The following is a 22500-nucleotide window of genomic DNA, read 5'->3' as shown; positions in this document are numbered from 1 at the left end:
TGTGCCATCTGCATTCTGTCTTTGGCTTAAATTGAAACTTTAATTTGGCTACTGAATTTCTGACCAAATGAGACAAATAATTATTTCAGTCCAGCTTAAACACAGTATTACTTTGTACTATTTGAGTAACACATATCAACATATCCAAAATGATTTTTAAATGCTCAGTTTCAACAACTGTTTAGTATGAAAAGTTAAAACACTAATGTTTGTTAAAATGTAAATTAAAATGTAGTAAAATGGCTAAATATATTCGCCATATTCAGCTTTAATTCACATTTTGCAATTGGTGAACGATAAGTTAAACTCCAAGATATACATATATAATGTATCATATATAATGTACACACACACACACACACTATATATATATATACAACTTGGTATGAAATACAGACATTATTACGCTAATTGTGAATTAAATTTGGTCTACAATTTGATGTGTTCCCTTCTTTCTTTCCATCAGTGAAATTGTGAATTGTGGGTCAGTTGACTGGTTGCAGGTCAGCCGATATAGCCAGACCTTTTTGACTGAGTCAACACGCTTACACCCTCGTATGCATCACGCCAGGCAGCTGGTCAGCCTGACCCCACACATAGCTCAGTACTGAGGCACTTGGTCCTACTAAACCTACATACATACCACTAAATAAAGCTTTGTACATACCACTAGTTTGTGTTTTACATTCGGGTTTTTTAATTCATTTTGGTTCGGGAAAAGAATCTTATATATTAGTGGTAGAAGTGATTTTATTTTATTGTTTTTGATGTTATTACTGGTGACATAGGGAAAGACGGATGGATGGGTAGTGTCAAGTCATGTATGGACATGCAGACCTGCATAAAGAGAGTATTGACAGGGAGATAAGTCCTGTTCTTTTGTCAGTGTGTTAAACGGATTAAACAAGTGCTTTGGTTCGTAGTTATACACACATGTCTCACATGGCTGCATTTCAATATTTTTTTTAAAGTGCACCCATTTCCCAGTACATTGAGGATGGAATTTTAGGTATAGACTTTTCTTTCATCATATTGCTGTTACAAAAGTGTTGTGCAAATGCATTTTGTTCTTTGTTACTAAGTATATTGCATTCTGTACAATAACAAAATTTTATTTTGTTCATTTGTGCATTTAATAACAAGACTTAAAAGGTAAAATAGCTCTGTGGTTTGCGAACTGAATTATAGACCTACCACTAACGGTACTGTTTTGTAACCTACATGCTGTTTATAAAACAACATGCCACAGCTACTGGGTTCAGTGTTCTGCTTGTTTTTTCTACCTACATCATAGACTTTTTGACCAGCCAGTACTATAATTTCTGCCTCTCTCTCAAATAATGTTTTCATTTTAACTTCTTATTTTAGCCTGTCATTTCTAAGAAAAGTCAATCAGTTCTATTCATTTATAGTAAAGCCATGCAATCTACTAATTTGTTGACCATCATAGTTTATTTTTATCACAGGAATCAAAGGAATGCTTGTCCACTAAGCTACACACTGCTGTTTCAGATGTCTTACCTCCAAATTACACACAGCTGTGTTTCGAATGTTTTACAACCAAATTACATGCAACTATGTTTCAAATATTCGACCACCAAACTACATGCAGCTCTGTTTCTACAACCAAATTACACACAGCTGTGTTTCAGGTTATCTACCACCAAATTGCACATAGCTGTGTTTCATGTTATCTACCACCGAATTACACATGGATGTTGTTTCATGTTATCTACCACCAAATTACACACAGCTGTGTTTCAGGTTATTTACCACCAAATTACACATAGCTGTGTTTCAGGTTATCTACCACCTAATTACACATAGCTGTGTTTCAGGTTATCTACCACCAAATTACACATAGCTGTGTTTTATGTTATCTACCACCAAAGTACACGTCTGTTGTTTCAGGTTATCTACCACCAAATTACATACAGCTGTGTTTCAGGTTATCTACCACCAAATTACACATGGCTGTGTTTCGTGTTATCTGGCAACAAAATACACATAGCTGTCTTTCATGTTATTTACTGGTTTATTTTTATGTTTAGTTTTAATTCATGCAGGGCTGCCCAATTTCGTTATATCATTAATAATGCTACAGCCTGTCTCGGTTATCTCTTGTATTTTGTCCTCTGCATGCCTAAGCAGTTCACTGTGTTATATCCTGTTGTCAAATACACATGCACTGCTGCCCTATATTGTCACACTAGCCGACTTCATGGTCATTTACCTGTATTGATTATTGTGTATGGTAACAGGTAATATGTCTATAGCTGCAAGTACTGTCAGAGTTACGGCTTGCACATTCAGTTTATACATTTGCTTATGGATCTCATATTGTAATGTTGGTACACATGTTCTATCAGTAAACAGATGCTTGTGCTGGGGGAAGGTTTTGGGGGGTCAAATCATTGTGCTGAAAGCCAGTCTTGGTGTTATTGTATGTATGGTGGTGGTTGTGTTGTCTTTTATTGATGCCACTGTAATCTAAGACCCCCACCTCCCCCACAAAAATTCCTGTACATAAATAATCACAGACTCCTGTTAGTTTGATAATTACATTACATACGGCTGATATGTAATTTCTGTTAATATTCTAATATCATGCTCCCTCCCTCTCTCTCTCCCCTCTGTCTGCCTGTTTGCATGTCTCTCTCTGTCTATCTGTCTGTCTGTCTGTCTCTCTCTCTCTCTCTCTCTCTCTCTCTCTCTCTCTCTCTCTCTCTCTCTCTCTCTCTCTCTCTCTCTCTCTCTCTCTCTCTCTCTCTCTCTCTCTCTCTCTCTCTCTCTCTCTCTCTCTCTCTCTTTCTCCTCTCTCCTCTTTCTCTCACACTCACTCACTTAGACATGTAGTCTGTAGTACTTCAATGACATTCACTTAAAGTATCAACAAGGAAAGGAGAAAGATAATACAGATAGAACATGGATGATTTTTTTTTACACTATATACTATTGACCAAAGCAAAGCACCACTTTTACCAAATTACTAACATACATATCCCTGCCAGAGTAGAGTGGTCGCTGTCCGATGGGTGGAATGGTGTTAATGCTATAACGAGGTCTTCAGGTGTGCAGAATGACCATATTTATCACTGTTTGTCATGTGGCCTGTCTATCACAAACCACAATTGGCAAACTGGCTGTCTTCAACATGTGTTCAGCTCATAACGGGTGATAGATGTTTTACTTACTTACTTACTTAGTTACTTGACCACATGTTGCTATAACGCCAGCTCACAATGTAGGTTAGGGCCAGTGGCCTGAAGGTTCCATTCCTGTGGTCTTATCTTCATGGTACTCTGTGTTTACTTACAATGTGTTCGCACCTTTCCTTTAGGGGAGTATTCGATTTGTTCTAAATACTCCTGTCCCAACCAGTTTTTCATGACTGGTATATCAAATGCAATGGTATGTGCTGTCCTGTCTGCTGCTAATGAAAACTGTACCCGGTTTCCTTGTAAAGACCCATTAAGTTTCAGAATTATCAACTGTTTAACATCCAGTAGCTGGTGTAAATTAATCAGTGTGCTGTAGTGCATACATGGTGTCGTTAAACAAAACAAACCTTTTTGTTTTAAATGTTTTCAAAATACTGTCATAATTTTTTATTTTTAAAATCTAAATTATTTTGTATTAAAAACAACAAAATGGAGGTTTTTTCCCCCATGTTGGTGGTATACAAGAATATTTTGTACATGCGTTACAGTATTAGAATTCTTCATTATTACATTTATTTTTAAAGGTACATGTATATAATATAATAATATATAATTAATCAAAATTAATTTGTTTTTACAGTGAATTGTATTTTATGTTGTTTTATTTATTTATTTATTTATTTATTATTTACATTTTATTCACCATTCTCAATATGAATAAATTTCTATAAAATGTCTGCCAGCTCAAATAATTACAAAAGTATCAATATATCTGACACAAAACATGCATATAACAAACTACATGTATATATATCATTTACATTTTTAAGTAACTGTAAAATTGTTCAGTTAACATTTGTGTTAAAATAAAATAAAAAATGTAACATATTTGCATTTTCCTGTTTATTATCTGATTAAATGATAAAACTTCAATTTTTCATCTGAATCAATAAATAACTTATTTTATGTCCACCTGTCTAGCTATATTGTTAAATTAGTCGTGGCTTTCCACATGCGTGATCTCATAGATTGTGTGACCACCCGTTGATTAATAATCCGTTGACCAACTTTGTGGTCACACAATGGCCAAGTAATATCTCACCATCTGTGATAAATCAATAATTAGTCCACTTATTGAAAGGCTAATTTGACCTACATTGCTGTAACACCGCAGAGAGAGAGAGGGCAACACAACACATTTATCTCGAACCCAGCTTCATTTATTCCCACCTGTCAAAGGTATACAGACCATTATTTTTTTTTGGTGTTTTAACTGCCTGTCTTGAACAGGATTCCCCAAGTGGTTTGCAGTGAAGTCCAACAATTGCCGTGATTTAATGAAGTGAAACATTTGGCCTGGAAAGCTGCATTAAAAGCCGAACCAGCCGTCATTTACAAAAAGTGCAGATATCTATCGGTCACTGACATTTTGTACTTGGCCATGGGTCAGGCGAGAAACGGGGTCACAAAAATCATATTAGATGGAAGGGCGCCAGGATTGTTGACAGCCCGTGAAGCTCATATACTAGGTACTGGGCAGTTGTCCAGCTGGAGGTTTTCTCCGTATACTGATACCCACTGTCCTGTCATTGTTACCAGTGTTCCCATTCAGATTGATTTACACACAAGAGTTGTCTCATCTTACATATAGTTTTTTCATTAAAAATCTGTTTGTTGGCTTGTGGTTATTTAAATTGTATTATATGATTTGTGTTAATGTTTTATTATATACAAACAATAAGCAGAAAAGTGAAATGAGACTACATATTAAAATGTGTTAACTAGCATGTGTTTTTTGTTTTTTAAAAAGGCAGTAACCAGTAATGGTGGATGTGTGCTTTCTTGCATATATGTGAAATCCTATTTTCTGGAATTGACATCATATATTTTAACTGTACATAATTAGAAAAGGGTGAAATTTCATACATAGAAGAATAAAACTTTCATTTAGCTAGAGAAAAACTTTAAAATAACTAACTGAATATTTATAACATTTAACTGACATTTCTGGATAGATGCATTGTTTTCCTTAATACGTAAAGACTACACACTGTTTTTTCACTCATTTTAAAAAATCTGTTTTGATGGAAAAACAAATTGAGAGGATTATGTAAATGCAAAATTATAATATTTATTTAAACAACAGTTGTGTACTAACCTACTAACAAGGTGAGTGTTCAAACACAGGGAATTAACTTCTGTGTGCATTACATCATTTATACCAAATGGTAATCGAGGAATAAAATGTTCAAAGCAAAAGGCAGTTACCCCTCAAATGCCCAATATGCTTTCTGATAATCAGTATTTTAAACATCTTTTGCTTTCCATCTTAAAGCATAGAAGTTCAAATATTACAATGAATACATCAGGGCCAACTGTTGACATTAAGGTGACCAATATTAAATAATACATGTATTGAAACCCTTCAAAACCTGACCCGTGGTCAGCCAGAATTCCATCAAATGCAGACATTTTTAATAATCTCATTTTAAGTATCGGTACAGAACCGATGTACTGTAAACTAGATACCGAGGGCTAACAACTGGACTTGTTAACTTGATCCTGTGAAAGGGGCGGGACGTAGCCCAGTCGTAAAGCGCTCGCTTGATGCGCGGTTGGTTTGGGATCAATCCCCATCAGTGGACCCATTGGGCTATTTCTAGCTCCAGCCAGTGCACCACGACTGGTACATCAAAGGCTGTGGTATGTGCTATCCTGTCTATGGGATGGTACATATAAAAGATCCCTTGCTGTTAATCGAAAAGAGTAGCCCATGAAGTGACGACAGCGAGTTTCCTCCCTCAATATCTGTGTGGTCCATAACCATATGTCCGACGCCATATAACCGTAAATAAAATGTGTTGAGTGCATCGTTAAATAAAACATTTCCTCCTTCCTGATCCTGTGTATGTCTGGTTTAGAGGGTTTCACTGTATATCTTTAAAACAAATTAATAAAATGTATTTTTTTAAGATTAGTTTATATTTACATAAAATGAGAGTAAAGTTTCTATCAGCAAAAAGTTGTCGAGAACTGCTTTTTAATCTCTAGCATTTCCTGCTATAAGGTAGGACGTAGCCCCGTGGTAAAGTGCTTGCTTGATGTGCGGTCAATCTGAGATCGATTCCCATTGGTGCTATTTCTCATTTCAGCCAGTGCACCATGACTGGTATATCACAGGCCGTGGTATGTGCTGTTCACATGATGATGCATATAAAAGATCTCTTGCTACTAATAACATGTCAGAATTAACAAATGTTTGACATCCAATAGCCGATGATTAGTAAATCAATGTGCTATTGTGGTGTCGTTAAACAAAACTAATTTTTGCTACCAGCCTGAAATAGCAGAAGCAGAAGATGTCTACCATTCCACAAAATTAATTTCAAGCCTTGTTGTTAAAACAAAATGTAGCACATTAAACATATAATAAATTGTTAACTACCAGTTTTACGGGGGTTTACCTCAACAGATGAATAATTCAGCTAAAATGAAATGACTATTGGATTTTTGTGAATTTCATTTGACATATTGCAAAATGACATTAATACTGCATTATTGACTGTTGTAGTCTTTTATGTTAATGGTGAAACCTCTGTCGGCAGTCTTTGGTCTTACGAGGCAACCCGACTATTCTTCCAGATCATTTAATAAAGTACATAATGACGTGCATAATCAAGCAGCCTGCTCACGTTTTTAAGGCCATGTTTTGATAATCATTAGGAGTCTGTTTAACACAGGGTTACCTGTACTGTGCACCAATTACTGGAGACATGAGATATCTGTAAGATGAAGCTTGACCCACTAAAGTTCTGTGTGACACAACTGTCCACCTGAGTTTGCAATTAAACCTCTTGTGGGTACACCTGAGCTCAGAGAGCAGCTCAAGTAGGCCATGTAAAAAATAAAAAATTGAGAAACTTAATTGTATGGCATTATTTAAAGGTGAAGTCTCTCCTCTTTATATTACATTATTACTGCATCTTGACCAGGGCCCCTTTCCACAAAGCGATCTTATCCCTAAGATCACCACAAGTGCATAGCTACCTTATGCACTAAGGTGATTTTAGTGCTAAGATCACTTTGTGGAACGGGACTCAGTGTTTTTACATATTAAACAAAAAAATATTTGTAAAAAATTCTTTTAAAATAGCTTTCCTTTATCTTCATATTAAACCAAACTGAAATTATTGACCAAAAAACAATTTATATTTGTGCTGGTATGAGGTATAGATTTATGTCTACAAAACGTTTAATATTAAATATAATTTATTCAAAGTTTATATTAAAATGTGGCTATGTGTCTTTGTTCACAAGTAAAATTGTAAAGACACAATTTTCATGTTCATTGGTCAGTTGGTGAATTCAGCTCAGTTTATGGCTCATGTTGTCCGTACTCAGTGACATTTTTGACACTCATGACCAAAAATATAAAATACGATAGATATTTTCCTCCGGGGCAAAAGAATTGGCAAAATTGCCTGCACATGAGAGCTATTAGCTGAGCCAAAAAAATGTTAAATAACTTTTTGCTTAGCTGATGGCTCTCGTATGCAGTACACTTAAGCAAAGTACGAGTAGTTCTGTAAAAGGTTGGCATTAAGTGTTAGTCTTTGTGTAAGGTGCAGATTCTAAAATAAACTGTATTTTAATATATAAAATAAACTGTATTTTAATATATAAAATAAACTGTATTTTAATATTAAAAAGCTCGACCAAGCACACAGTTTGTTCTAGCATGATGATAGAGGTGTTAAGAAGAACTAATGACCATTGAATTAAAAGACAAAAGCGATCATGGCTACCTGCTAGCAATGTGTATGACAATGGCATGGAGGAAATGGGTGTATTAAACTTGCATTGTCTGCTAATTCCACTTCCGTCACTAGTGATTAATTTCATCTGCATACACTTTGGGCATTAAAATTAATCACCCATGATTGCATCAGATAAAACACAAAAATCTTCTTCTACAGAAGACCTATGGTTGGTGTATTGAAATGAAACTGTCATTGCATGTATGATTATGTGAAGTCTTCAGTTGTCCAATCCAAATGATTAATTTTCTCAGTCAATTGGGTCTTTAATTATTAATATTCCTTGTTAAAATTTGCTAAGTAAATTTATACAGAACTCTTTAGTTTTGGGGTTTTTTTATCATGATTCTCCTGGCAAATTCTTATATATATATTGGTGTGATGGCTGCTAAATCTGTTTAATCAATGGCAGCTTGTCAATAATTACTCTGACCCTTTTTTCTTTATGACTGTCCAGTATTCCCTTGACCAGTAAACACGGGAGGTCGTGTGAGGTCAGATACCTGTTAGGTAGATACTGAAGCATGCTGGATGCTTCTTGTTACTATGGTAGCGGACGGACGGTGTAAAGTCGTTAAGTGGTTTGGTGGGAAACATGGTGGTTAATATACAGATGGTCAAAGATTGTGAGGACACTCTTTTGTGAAATCCTAGACAGTACACTTGCACTTTATTACAAATTGTCACTAATGTAAAATCAAACATTTGCATATAATAACTGTAAATGTTATGCATCATACAGGCACAACTTGCTGAAGTGATGGCTGATTGCTTATTAATTAATATCAGTATATCATAGCAGTCATTATTAGCAGCATAACAAAACACAGTGGACTCTGTTCATACCAGCACCTGTGTAATCAGGAATTCTGTGTAAACCAGCCTCATCACAGAGTCCCATTTAGTGAAAATAACTTGGGTGAAATCTGTTTAATCTGGCATACTGTGTATACTGTATATGCCAGGGAATTGCCTTGAATCTGGTTTTGACAATAATAATATATGCTCTTTTTCTCTCTCTCTCTTTTTTGAAAAATAAATAATTAAAAATATTGACTAATAGTAATACACACTAAACAAATCCTTGTGTTTTTGTGTTAAATGTCTTCAAAAATCTTCAATTTGATTTTTAAAAACAAACATTTTCCGTTAGCATGTTAATGAATTATGAACCTTTACAGTAACAAGGTTCCTAACGTGTTGTTGATTTGTACTAAGTGGAAACGTAAAGATAAACATCACAGAAGGTGTGTACGTACAGATAAGTCATTTGCTTGAGACAGTAGAGATAGTATTTTAGGATTCTGTAGTTTGAGTTTTTGTTTCAATATAAAATATAAAACAAAATAGTTAATTTTATTATCTACACAATAGTGAATAATGTAGTGAGATTCATTTGGATGGGTGGGGGTTTTTCTTAATGAAGATTTATTTACAAATTTATGTGAATTTCATCACAAACTGTTGGCTTCTTACTGTCCAGCTGTTATATTTTTAAAAAGATTGCTATTATTTTCCTTTAAACTTACCTACATTTTATTCTAGTTTCCTTTTTTGTGGGATGAGATTATTATATCCACAATTTATGGTTGGTTTAAAAAAAAAATTATAATTTATTTACTAAAATTATTGACTATAAAGCTATATTTAAAACAAACATTAAAGAAATAAAAACATGAGTTTGTAAAAGTTTTATTTAAAAAATATTTTAACCATCACTAAATACTAGTATCAGATTTGGAATTAGAACATATAGACAGTATTTAAAAGTGTGAATTTTAAACAAGGAACATCAGAATGTTAGAATATAGCTCAAGGATAGAGTGCTTGCTTGATGTGTAATGGTCCGATAATTAATCCCCGCCTGGGAGAGACCCACTGGGTTTCCCCTTTAAATGGACTAGGTGAATATACTGTGAACTGAAGCCAACTGTAGGGGGCAGCACATAGCACTCACCTGATGCATGGTCACACTAGGATTGATCACTGTTTTGGGCTTCATTTGACCATTTTTTGTTCCAGCCAATGCTCCGCAACTGGTGTAACAAAGGCTGTGGTATGTACTATCCCATCTGGGATACTGCATTATATAAGAGTAGCCCATTGCATGGAGGTAGTGGGTTTCCTCTCTTATTGTCTGTGTGGTCCTTAACCATATGCCTGACGTCATATAACTGTAATGAAAATGTGTGGAGTGTGTCATTAAATAAAACATTCCTTCCTTCTTTTCCTTCAATTTAAGCATAGTTTTTAATTAGGTATTTTATATAATGAACTAGTGCTGAATATATTTTTGTTACAGTGGACTTAATGTTTAGTTTTGTTCTCACTTTGCAGTGGACCAAGAGAATGATCTGTTGGTGTGTGGGGAGTGCCAGGCCAACTTTCCACTCCAGGACATCGTCAAGTTCATTCGGCACAAGGTTCACCGGTGTAACAAAGAGAACTGTGACATCACTGATGGTGTCGACTTCAGTGATGACGACAACATCAGTCCTGACGAGACGGCACTGTCATGCATTGGCTCCAAGCAACCGAGCATCTCTGCACCAATCACACGCAAGGAGTCGCTCGAGACACACCACTCGCCCCGGCCGTCGAGCGACTCCCAGGTGGAGGTGGAGGAGCCATGCACACAGCAGCCAGAGGAGAAACCTCCCGACAAGGAGGAGGTGAAGGAGAGGCTGCCCCTGCAGCAGAAACAAGTGGTGGATGCAGAGTCGAACACCACACTGTCAGGTAATCACTAGCTTTGGTGTCTTACATTCATCTTGTTATCACCTGTCTATAGTCCTTCCCACAGGAAGCACCGGTTTCTTTCTATAGTATTTGTACTACAAGTTATTTATTTCTGAGCCCATTGTTTTCTAAATTGCAGATAAAAAAAAAAAAAAAAATGTCATTTCCAAAACACTTTTACTTTTCTACTTTTCTTCTTACGTCAAACCATGTAAACTAAAATTATTTACAAAAATCAAGACTTTATTTGTCATGACTGTCTCAGAATTGATCATGAGCCTAGTGGATCTGTTGCATGTTTTTTCTCCATTTTAAATTTTATTTTGTGGGTTGAAAGTTTATGCAAAAACATTTGTCTCTACCACCCATACCCCATCTCTCCCCCATCTGATCAGTTGTGGACCAGCCCTTAGTAGATCTGAGCTAAGCGAAGATTATCACCTTTCATTCAGCAATAAGCATTCAGAATGACTCCTGATGACAAAAGGTCAACTGCCAAGGACATCATATCAGGTTGTCTCTATCAGATAAAACCGGCCTCGGTGGCGTCGTGGCACGCCATCGGTCTACAGGCTGGTAGGTACTGGGTTCGGATCCCAGTCGAGGCATGCGATTTTTAATCCAGATACCGACTCCAAACCCTGAGTGAGTGCTCCGCAAGGCTCAATGGGTAGGTGTAAACCACTTGCACCGACCAGTGATCCATAACTGGTTCAACAAAGGCCATGGTTTGTGCTATCCTGCCTGTGGGAAGCGCAAATAAAAGATCCCTTGCTGCCTGTCGTAAAAAGAGTAGCCTATGTGGCGACAGCGGGTTTCCTCTAAAAACAGTGTCAGAATGACCATATGTTTGACGTCCAATAGCCGATGATAAGATAAAAAATCAATGTGCTCTAGCGGCGTCGTTAAATAAAACAAACTTTACTATCAGATAAACTAATGGAGGCAGTAGAATCGAGTTTTTACTCATCATATAGATGAGTTGCTTACCACAAAGACATTTCTTTATTGTTTGATAGGTTTTTCAATTTTCAGCATATATAAAGAATAAATTAAGCGTTAAAGGTTTTATATGTTAGTACAGTGAAACCTCTCAAGACCGGACCCTCAATAAACCGGAATTCCCATCAAAACCGGATGTTTTACAGAGTCCCTTTTAAAAACCAAGATAGAAGTTAACGTCTCTAAATCAGATCCCTCTTAAAACCAGACATTTGTCTTCGTCCCAAGGGTGTCCGGTTTAGAGGGGTTTCACTGTACTTTAGATCTGTCTGTTCATGGTTAGAGCACCAACTTGAGGTAGAGTTGTACATGGTGACACAATGTTTCTTCTCTGGACCATTGTTGTATTTAATATAATTATTAGACAGATGTTGTCTGACTCTCATCCTGGATTTGCCAATGTAAGCTATAAGACAATTCTAATGCAGCTCTGGATGAACCAAGAGTTGCAGTTGATGTGTTAAATGGATGTTAAATTCAATCACTACCAACCAGCCTGGATCTGGTCATGTAAGCTATATCAGTAAGAATTCTAGCAGTTCTGGATTTTGATAGTTTAATAGACAGCTCTTTGAATCCTGCACAGACCTGGAATATAAGAATTTGTAAATGATATTTTGCTGAATTTTAAATCACCAAAAAAACCCATCTTACATGAATGTTATATGGAAATAGCCTTTGTATTTGCATACAAAACTGCATTGTGCAGTGGCCTGTTATGTAATACTTGTGATTAAGCAAATTCCTCTGACAATGCTAAACACACAGGTATGCACGGACATGGCCAAACATCCGTCTGCTAAATATTGCTCAAACGTGTCAAAGTTTCTCATAGCCATTCATCGTTGTCTTTCATAATGAATGATTACAGCAGTATATGTTTGCTATGGTAAGCCAGTAATATTGCTCCGAGGACTGGCCCGTTGGAAGCTTGGTCTCAGCTTGGCAGACACCCCAGTCAGCCAAACACCAACAAGCCAACTTTCTCCAGTGACTGACTTGTACTGGCAGGGGATCACGATTGGGTTACTTTGTTTGGCAAGTGCAAAAAAATGGCTAAAGTCCATCTTTGTTGAACAATCACAGCTGTGTGGCAGATGGCATGGCCTCCTTGCTTTGATGTCCATCCACCGCCTCATGTAACCTTACATGGCTGCCAGGCAGGCACAGACACCGCTGAATGTCTGTCCTTCTGACCAGCACCAGAAAAACATGAGCATCCCCAGAGAACACTAAACCCTCAAACGTACATGCTACACTATTCATGGTACACTTAAATAACATACTACATTCTTCATCACATAATAAATCTTATATTACACCTTTCACCACATAAGAATTAAACTCCACACTACACTCTTCACTATATAATAAGCTACATACGACACTCTTCAGTATACAATAAACTACATACTACATAATAAACTGTATATTAAACTCTTCACAACAAAATAAACTTTACACTTCACTCTTCCCAAAACACTTTTTCTATGTACTACATTCTTTACTATTTAATCATCTATGTATTATACACAGTCTTAGCCACATATTAAACTACATACTAGTACTACACTTTTCACCACATAAAAACTACATAGTACACTCTTCTCTACATAACAAATTACATACTACACAGTTTACCAAACACTATCCTTCATACTACATTTGATCTTCACAGCATGATACACTGCCTACTACATTTTGCATCACATTCTAAACTATGTAAGTAGACTAAACTACATGATTATAAATGTCAGTCTTCTTCTCAGTGACTTACGTGATTTTCCTCATAGTTTCTTTTAATGAAATGAAAGTGGTAGCTGTCTATTGTCCCCCCCCCCCCCCCCCCCCCCCCCCCCCCCCCCCCCCCCCCCACCTTACCCCAGTAGATTGTTTAATTAGTAACTACTGTAGGATTAACATATTGTAGTAATTCCTACTTTGGATGCAAGTAAAGCAAATTGATGCTACTACTTTGGTTAGCAACAAGGGGTGTTTATGTTTACTCTTTCATGGGCAGGATAGTACATACCATTGCCTATTGAGTATTTAAAATTTGGATGAAGCAGCAAATTGGCCAGGCTGTCTTAGAAGCTGATTGATCTTATGACCTATTGTACCTCGGGCACCAGTTTTATCACAGAGCTATTTTCCGCTCTTTGATTAACGGTTGATCTTTATTGGTAGTTGTTATCACCGTATTGATTGCTGCAGGGCACATGGGCCATGGTGGGTAAATCTGTTCCAGTTTTATTATTCTTTACTTACCTGACAAAAAAAATGTTTTCAGGTAAAATTGCCCACAGCTAGCGATCTAGAACATTCGAACCTGGAAGGTTTATTTTACACCTTACTTGATTTATGGAGCAAGTTGTTACATGTTTTTATGTCTGTGTCTGCAACCCACTGTCTTTCTGTCTGTCTGTCTCATTAGCAAACAGCTGGAGCACATACCTGAGGTTAACATTCTCCGAGGTAGCCCTGTGGTAAAGCACTCACTTGGTGTGTGATCAGTCTAGGATCGATCCCCATCAGTGGGCCCATTGGGCTGTTTCTCATTTCAGCCAGTGTGCCATGACTGATGTATCAAAGTCTGTGATATGTGCTATCCTGTCTATGGGATGGTCCATATAAAAGATCCCTTGCTACTAATGGAAAAATGTAGCGGGTTTGCACTCTAAAACTATATGTCAAAATTAACAAATGTTTGACATCCAATAGCCAATGATTAATAAATCAATGTGCTCTAGTGGTGTTGTTAAACAAAACAAACTGTTTTTGTTTTGAAAATGTGTTGTTGATCATTGGTACAATACTTTTATTTGAAAATATATTGTTTCTATCGGAAGCTGTGTTTATCAGGTCTGTACATCTTATTTTAAAAGTGTATTACTAGGTCTGGTAATACACACAGTTAATTGTATTTCTATATTTGAAAATATGTTGATGAGGTCCTGTACTTCCTCTTAATAATAATGTGTTTGGCTTCGCCCGCCCGCTACCATGCTGTAATCCGTTCCTCCCCACTGATGGCAGATACGTTTCCAGGAGCAAGTAACTGCCAACAGCTGCAGTGATGCAAAATGGTAAAGGGTGTCAAAAAAACGAATGCCCCTGGTTTGTTGGAAGCAGGATCCTCTGGTCTGGTTGGTTGGGCCAGCGATCACCTGACCAAGTAGTTCGCATTGCTAACCTCATCATTTGGAACTAGGCCAGGCCGTGGACTAGCCACAACATCCATCTCACAGAGAAAACGCAGAATTACTGTCTTCCCAAAATATCTCTCTTTGAAATGAGAAAATCTCTTGACGGTTTTCCCTGCTTGCTACTAACTAAGAGCAGGTATTCTCTTTAAGAGTTACCCATTCCTACGTTTTAATTTTGGGTCAGTAGGGCCATGATGTTTTCCTTTTTTTCGTCCTTAATGACATACAACAACATTCCAACATATTATGTTCTCTGGGCGGGAAGTAGCTCAGTGGTAGAACACTTCACTGAGGTGCGATGGAGTTGGGTTTTTTTTCTCCCATTCCAATAAATGTCCCACAACTGGTATATCAAAGGCTATGGTACTTACTGTCTTAGACAAGTTGTATGTGGGAAAGTGTATTTAAAAGATCTCTTGCTAGGAGTAGCCTGTGTGGTGGCTGCAGGTTTCCTCTCTTTCAACCAAGGTCTGTAATAACCATATGTTAGACACCCTGGTATGTTGTTAAACAAATACTTCTTTGATTTAATTGTGTTTTCTCATACTTGGTGTTTCTATAAAACACTGGTTAACAGTACTTTAATCTAAAAATAATTTGAGAAATATTTCTGTAAAATACTTTCCTTGATTGAAATATGCACATCATTGAGTGTGTTAGGATGACCCTTTGTTTGTGAAAGCTGTAGGAAGGTTATTAGTGTATGCTATGAAGTGGGAGACCTCTTACAGATGGACTTGGAACCATATAACCATGACCAAGAATAGCTCTTGTTTTTGGACGTTTTGCATTTATATCATAGCTTCGTTTGGAATCAGTCATGTGCAGCCTTGCTACTAATGGAAACATGTAATGGGTTTCCTCTCTATGACTATATGTCACAATCACCAAATGTTTGCCATCCAATAGCCGATGATTAATAATCAATGTGTTCTAGTGGTGTTAAACAAAGCAAACTTCTTGTTTTTAATAGTTATGTGCAGAAATAAAGTGTTAGTTATTATTTTATAATGATGAGGTTTGGTTCTGAAGCAGGGCACCAGTAGTGCATCTTAGTGGTTTCTCACCAAATGTGAACTGAATTTAAATTTTGCAAATCTTTATTAAATCACCAAAAAGCCAGTCAAGAAAATACATCTCTTTAAAGGGCCTTAATTTTGTTATGTTTTGTCTGGCTAACTGACACTGAATTCGACTACTGATTTTCTGACAATATTCTCCATATTCAGTGTTCGAAATAGCAGCCTTCCAAAAAACAAAAAGTGATTCAGTTTATAGACCTAGCACATAAAATGGAACTTCTCCTGCTATGTACCACACCAAAATGTAGGTTATTTTTCAAGAGACAAATGCATGCACAATTACTTCGACTGCTAATTAGCTCGGGATTCTGTTTTATTTTAATTCCATAATGCTCCAAAATATACCTGAGAGGACCTATTTCTTCACACACAATTCCAAACACTTCCTGCTCCCATCTGTTCTAATTTCAACAGATCATAGTTTTTCTTACCAGGACATATTTCCTTTGGCCTACTTAAAACAAATAACAGGGGGCCATATTTTACTTCCCTGATATTGCTTCTAATATGTTTGTTCCAGCTCTTTAATTTTTTTTATTCTACAGGTAGTGGTTCTAGCTCCCTTACATGTGAACATTTCTGAACCAATCACAGGACTCTCCATGAGAGGTGGGGGGGGAGGGGGGAGATGGACATAGCCCAGTGGTGAAGCACTCTCCTGATGCGGCGTCAGTCTAGGATCGATTCCTGTCGGTGGGCTCATTGGGCTATTTCTTGTTCAAGCCACTGTTACACAACTGGCAGTGTTTCTGCCAGAGGGTACAGAGGGTAAAATTACCTACCCTAAAATCTTGGAAATTAATTTATAATTTTTAGACAGATAATAGAGAACTACTATTTGAAATTTGTCAGAGTGCATGAAATGTAGTGTTCAATTTCAAAACATTCAAATCCCCTGTTTTTATTATGTACCATCAAATTATTTTCTGGCAGCAAGTCTGACTGGTGTAACCAAGGTTGTGGTATGTACTATCCTGTCTGTGTGATGCTGTATACAAAAAATCCTTTTCTGTTAATTGAAAAGCATAGCCCATTGTGTGGTGGTAGTGGGTTTCCTCTCTCATCTGTGCGGTCCTTAACAATGTCATATAACTGGAATTAAAATGTGTTGAGTGTGACGTTAAATAAAACATTCCTTCCTTTCTTCTTTTCCATGAAATTAGAGCAGTTGCTTATGTTTGCCTCACATGACAAGTGGTAAGTGTTTAAGCACTCACCTTTTATCATGTTTCATGCCTTGCTAAGATGCTTGTTTTTAAAATGTTATACTCGCCTTATTTTGAATTCTTGACTGAACTGCTATTTCCAAATGGAGTGGCTTGAATCCAAGTCAGATTTCACATTCTGAAAGTACAGTGCCAGGCTTCTTGCCAGAAAATAATTTGAGGGTATGTAATAAAAACAAAACACACCATAAGTACCCGTACTAGGTGGTTTATGGTTTTGAAATGTTTTGAAATTGGACACTGCATTTAATGTACTTTGACATGTTTAAACAGCAGTTCTTTTACTATCATCTATTCACAAATTATAAAAATATATCCATTAATTTCCAAGATTTTAGGGTATGTAAAAAGTAAAAAGTAAAGTTTGTTTTATTTAACGACGCCGCTAGAGCACATTGATTTTTAATCTTATCATCGGCTATTGGACGTCAAACATATGGTCATTCTGACACTGTTTTTAGAGGAAACCTGCTGTCGCCACATAGGCTACTCTTTTTTACGACAGGCAGCAAGGGATCTTTTATTTGCGCTTCCCACAGGCAGGATAGCACAAACCATGGCCTTTGTGTAACCAGTTATGGATCACTGGTCGGTGCAAGTGGTTTACACCTACCCATTGAGCCTTGCGGAGCACTCACTCAGGGTTTGGAATCGGTATCTCGATTAAAAATCCCATGCCTCGACTGGGATCCGAACCCAGTATCTACCAGCCTGTAGACCGATGGCCTGCCACGACGCCACCGAGGCCGGTTAGGGTATGTAACTTCACTCTCTGTACCTTCTGGCAGGAAGCCTGAGAGTCCACAAGAAATAATTGAAGTTGGCTAATACACAGATGTGTGTAACATCATGTAGCACATGTTACTTATCTATTCAAAAATCATATTTCACGTGTGTCAGTGTGTGAAAGTTGATTTTCACATTATGCAGTCTGTATATTAACACAATATATAACAAACATCGGCGTCTCCCACGAGCACTCACTAGCTTGTAACGTAACATCAGTGTAAGCAGTCAGATATATATGCAATATCAATGTTACCTGGTGGTGATTTTTCATTTGAGATTGAGGCAAATTTTCTTTGTGATTTTTGCAAATTCAAGTTTTTACCTTTTTGCAAAAGCTTTACAAGATGAATGTCACAGACTTATAAATGACCATAACCAGTATTTTGAAAAAAACCCCAAACAAAACAAAAATAAACAATTTATACATTTTTATTTTAAAAAAGAAGTCATTTTATTGTATGTTCCTGATATCGTCCATACATTCACATGTGCTGTATGCAAGGATAGATGGATGGATGGATGGATGGATGGATGGATGGATTTATGCATGGCTATAATAGACAGGTGGTTGCTAATTCTCCTTCTGCTCATGTGTTTATCATATAGAAGATTAGTGTTCATGTAGGAAGACTGACCCTGACCATAATTAGGACAAATTAGCCTGACCAGTGTCAACAATTATCTAGTTTTACAAAATGACCACAGTGCTTCCACCGATTGGACAGAAACCTTTGGGCAGAAGTGTCCAGTTCTCTGGACAACCCCTTTTGTCTCTAGGCCTCCCCTTTGACCACTGAGGTCAACTGCATTTACCAATTGACCACTGCAGTCAAGCCATTTAGATTAAGTATTGACCAGTAGGGCACACAGTTGTTTGCGTTAGCTGCCATCAGGTTTCGGAATCAATTGAGTCTTACTTGTAGAGAAGAGAGATTCTTTCACAACCATTGTGGACTCTTGGTCAAGTGCTGGCGTTGGGCTCACTAATGCGGCGGGATTAAATTATGGTGTTTCACTTTTCATCCGCTTAATTCTGTTTGAACAGGCCGTAGAAGGAGGTTTTCACCAAGTCCAATGGTGTTTAGAGATGTTTAAGGCTGTTTGACCGTTTGTTTGACCATTGTCCAGCTGATTGTGAAGGAGTGGTCATTTTCATTACAGATGTTTGCTGACCACTGACATCTGACTGTGGTCTTTATTTGTTATTGTAGAAAATTACTCTGTGAAATTGTCGCAGAAAGGGCTAGTACTTTAAAAAGTCATTTGAAATCTTGGAGCCCAATTTATCAGAAAATGTAAAACTGTTACAGGCTTGTTTTAGATATATTTAATTTTAAATGTGGACAAAATAAGATATGTTTTTAGGGAAGTTGCATTAATGAAGATTAACTTGGGTAAAGATATCTTTAATAACTGGTACAAAGTATCTAATTATCAATAGTCTGGATGCAGCCTAAAATATACTTGGTGGTATCCTCTACAGGTAATCCCATCTACTGAACGAAGAAGAAAATACTGGATACTGGATCTTTCTAAATTGTCATTTGCAGTGAAGTTAGGATCAATCCCCATCATTGGGCTCATTGAGCTGTTTCTTGTTCCAGCTAGTGCACCATGAATGGTATAACAAAGGTCATGGTATGTGCTATCCTGTCTGTGGGATGGTGCATATAAAAGATTATTTGCTACTAATTGAAAAATGTAGCAGGTTTCCTCTCTAAAACTACTAAATGTTTGACGTCCAGTAGCTGGTGAAAACAATGAACCTTTAAAATATGCACACGAATTACTATTAGTTTACCATTTACCACATTACTCAGAATTAACATGATGCAGAAACAGTTGGCAGTTGTTTAGTTATTTTTTTATTCATTAGAACTTATGTCCTACTGTGATTCAAGCACCGTTAAGACTCCCTCTGGGTGGAGCCGGTCCTGGGATGTGAACCCTGTACCTACCAGCCTAAAAGCAGATGTTTTAACCACTGTGTGACTAAAACATGTTAAGTCAATGTGTTTTGACTCCTGTATACCACTTTGGTCATCAAATGAAAGATTTTGATATCATAGTTACAACAGTGAATGTGTCAGCATGGTGAACATCTATTGTGTCTGTAGTTAGTAGTTACCTGTAAACTGAGACACAATGATCAGCGGTAATAATTTAAACATGATTAGTGTACTTTGGCATCGCCATCAAACCATTTGTCTAAAGTTGGCTTACGTGATCAGTGAAGCGCAGTTCCTGGTTGAGCAAGATTAATGCTAAGCTGAACGCACGAAGGGAGAGTTTTGTCAATACAATGAAGAGCTTGACATTTTCTCGCTGCACTAGGATATAATGTCCATGCTGCATTATGACAGTGTCTTGCAGACAAATGGTCTTCACAATTTTTACACCATAACTGCAAGGTTATGTAGTGCTCTGAAATATGGTTTATTCAAAGTTGTGCCTAAAAATACATACATACATGCATACATGCATGCATGCATGCATGCCTGCCATGGGGCCTTAGAACAGCATGGTTGTTGGACCAGTACGAATATGGTCGACTAATGATCGTTCTATTTTTGTGGAACGTAGTTGGTCTATTTTGGTAGCGTTCCGGCCCAACAATTGCAGGTGATTGGGTGCCACAGGTTCAGGTCTCGGTAACGGCATGAGGAAATTTGTGAAGGCAATAAAGGATTTCAATATCCCCTGTGCCAGTGCGTCATTGAATATATGTATGTTTAAGTCAAAACCCAACATACATACAACAGAGATATTCAAAATATAAAAATACATGCATGCATGCATGCATGCATGCAGACAGACAGACAGACAGACAGACAGATAGACAGAGATATAGATATAGATAAACATATTAATTTGACATAAGAACAAGTCTGAAAAGCACAATGATATCTGCAAATCTCTGGATCATCTTTTTCACATGTTTGCTATTTTGACCTGTCTTAGAGTAATACAACAAAATGATTGAGCCATTGCTCAATCATTTTGTTGTATTACTCTAAGACATTATGATCTGTGGATATGTATATATTTTGGAAATTTGATTGTCTCCCCCCCCCCCCCCCAAAAAAAAGAAAGAAAAGAAGAGTATTATGTTTTTTACATTTTATCCCCCCCCTCCCCAAAAAAAACACCAAAAAAACACACACACACACACAACAACAACAACAACAACAACAACCCAACCAAAAAAAACACAAAAAAAATTATGGTCAAAACACAATTTGTGTGACATCAGCCGTTACATTGAAAAGTATAGGCTTTCATGATGATGTACATAATGTTGGGAGTTTTGTTTGTTTGTTTGGGGGTTTGTAGTTTTTTTCCCTTTATGTGAGTTTTGAAAAGTTGGGGTTTTGTCATTGGAAAGTTTGACATTTGATCATCATAATTATATCTGTAATATGAAAACATTTTCCAGTTGTAAATACAATACATATATATACAAGTTTATCATGGTGTGGGTTTGCACATGAATAATTGATTGTGTGCTCATTCAACTATAAACTTCTCCTGACATTTTAATTTGATAGTCATGGCTTCTGCCTTTTGTTACCAGCAGCCATGTGACACTAATAGGTGTAAAGTCTTGCGTATGTGTGTTCTCTATGGAGATAGGTCCACTCTACCAGCAGCCATGTGACACTAATAGGTGTAAAGTCTTGCGTATGTGTGTTCTCTATGGAGATAGGTCCACGCTACCATCGGCCAAGTGCCGCTAATGGGTGGCAAGTCTTGCATATGTGTGTTCTCTATGGAGATAGATCCACTCTACCATCGACCAAGTGCCGCTAATGGGTGGCAAGTCTTGCGTATGTGTGTTCTCTATGGAGATAGATCCACTCTACCATCGGCCAAGTGCCGCTAATGGGTGGCAAGTCTTGCGTATGTGTGTTCTCTATGGAGGTAGATCCACTCTACCATCGGCCAAGTGCCGCTAATGGGTGGCAAGTCTTGCGTATGTGTGTTCTCTATGGAGATAGATCCACTCTACCATCGACCAAGTGCCGCTAATGGGTGGCAAGTCTTGCGTATGTGTGTTCTCTATGGAGATAGGTCCACTCTACCAGCAGCCATGTGACACTAATAGGTGTAAAGTCTTGCGTATGTGTGTTCTCTATGGAGATAGGTCCACGCTACCATCGGCCAAGTGCCGCTAATGGGTGGCAAGTCTTGCGTATGTGTGTTCTCTATGGAGATAGATCCACTCTACCATCGACCAAGTGCCGCTAATGGGTGGCAAGTCTTGCGTATGTGTGTTCTCTATGGAGATAGGTCCACTCTACCAGCAGCCATGTGACACTAATAGGTGTAAAGTCTTGCGTATGTGTGTTCTCTATGGAGATAGGTCCACTCTACCATCGGCCAAGTGCCGCTAATGGGTGGCAAGTCTTGCATATGTGTGTTCTCTATGGAGATAGGTCCACTCTACCATCGGCCAAGTGCCGCTAATGGGTGGCAAG

The 22500-nt window shown here is 37.4% G+C and overlaps 1 protein-coding gene across 1 annotated transcript in view; it reads left to right on the top strand.

Annotated features, from left to right (window-relative positions):
- Positions 1–22500, top strand: part of LOC121371661 (B-cell lymphoma/leukemia 11A-like) — a 78766-nt gene that overhangs the window by 38775 nt on the left and 17491 nt on the right. The window contains exon 2 of the mRNA XM_041497721.1: positions 10316–10717. Coding sequence (XP_041353655.1) covers positions 10316–10717 — 402 coding nt within the window. The remainder of the gene's footprint in view (positions 1–10315; positions 10718–22500) is intronic.

This window comes from Gigantopelta aegis, chromosome 4, assembly GCF_016097555.1.
Source record: "Gigantopelta aegis isolate Gae_Host chromosome 4, Gae_host_genome, whole genome shotgun sequence".
Taxonomy (NCBI): Eukaryota; Metazoa; Mollusca; class Gastropoda; order Neomphalida; family Peltospiridae; genus Gigantopelta; species Gigantopelta aegis.
The sequence above is the reverse complement of the archived record's forward strand: the minus strand, read 5'-3'. Positions and strand labels throughout refer to the sequence as shown.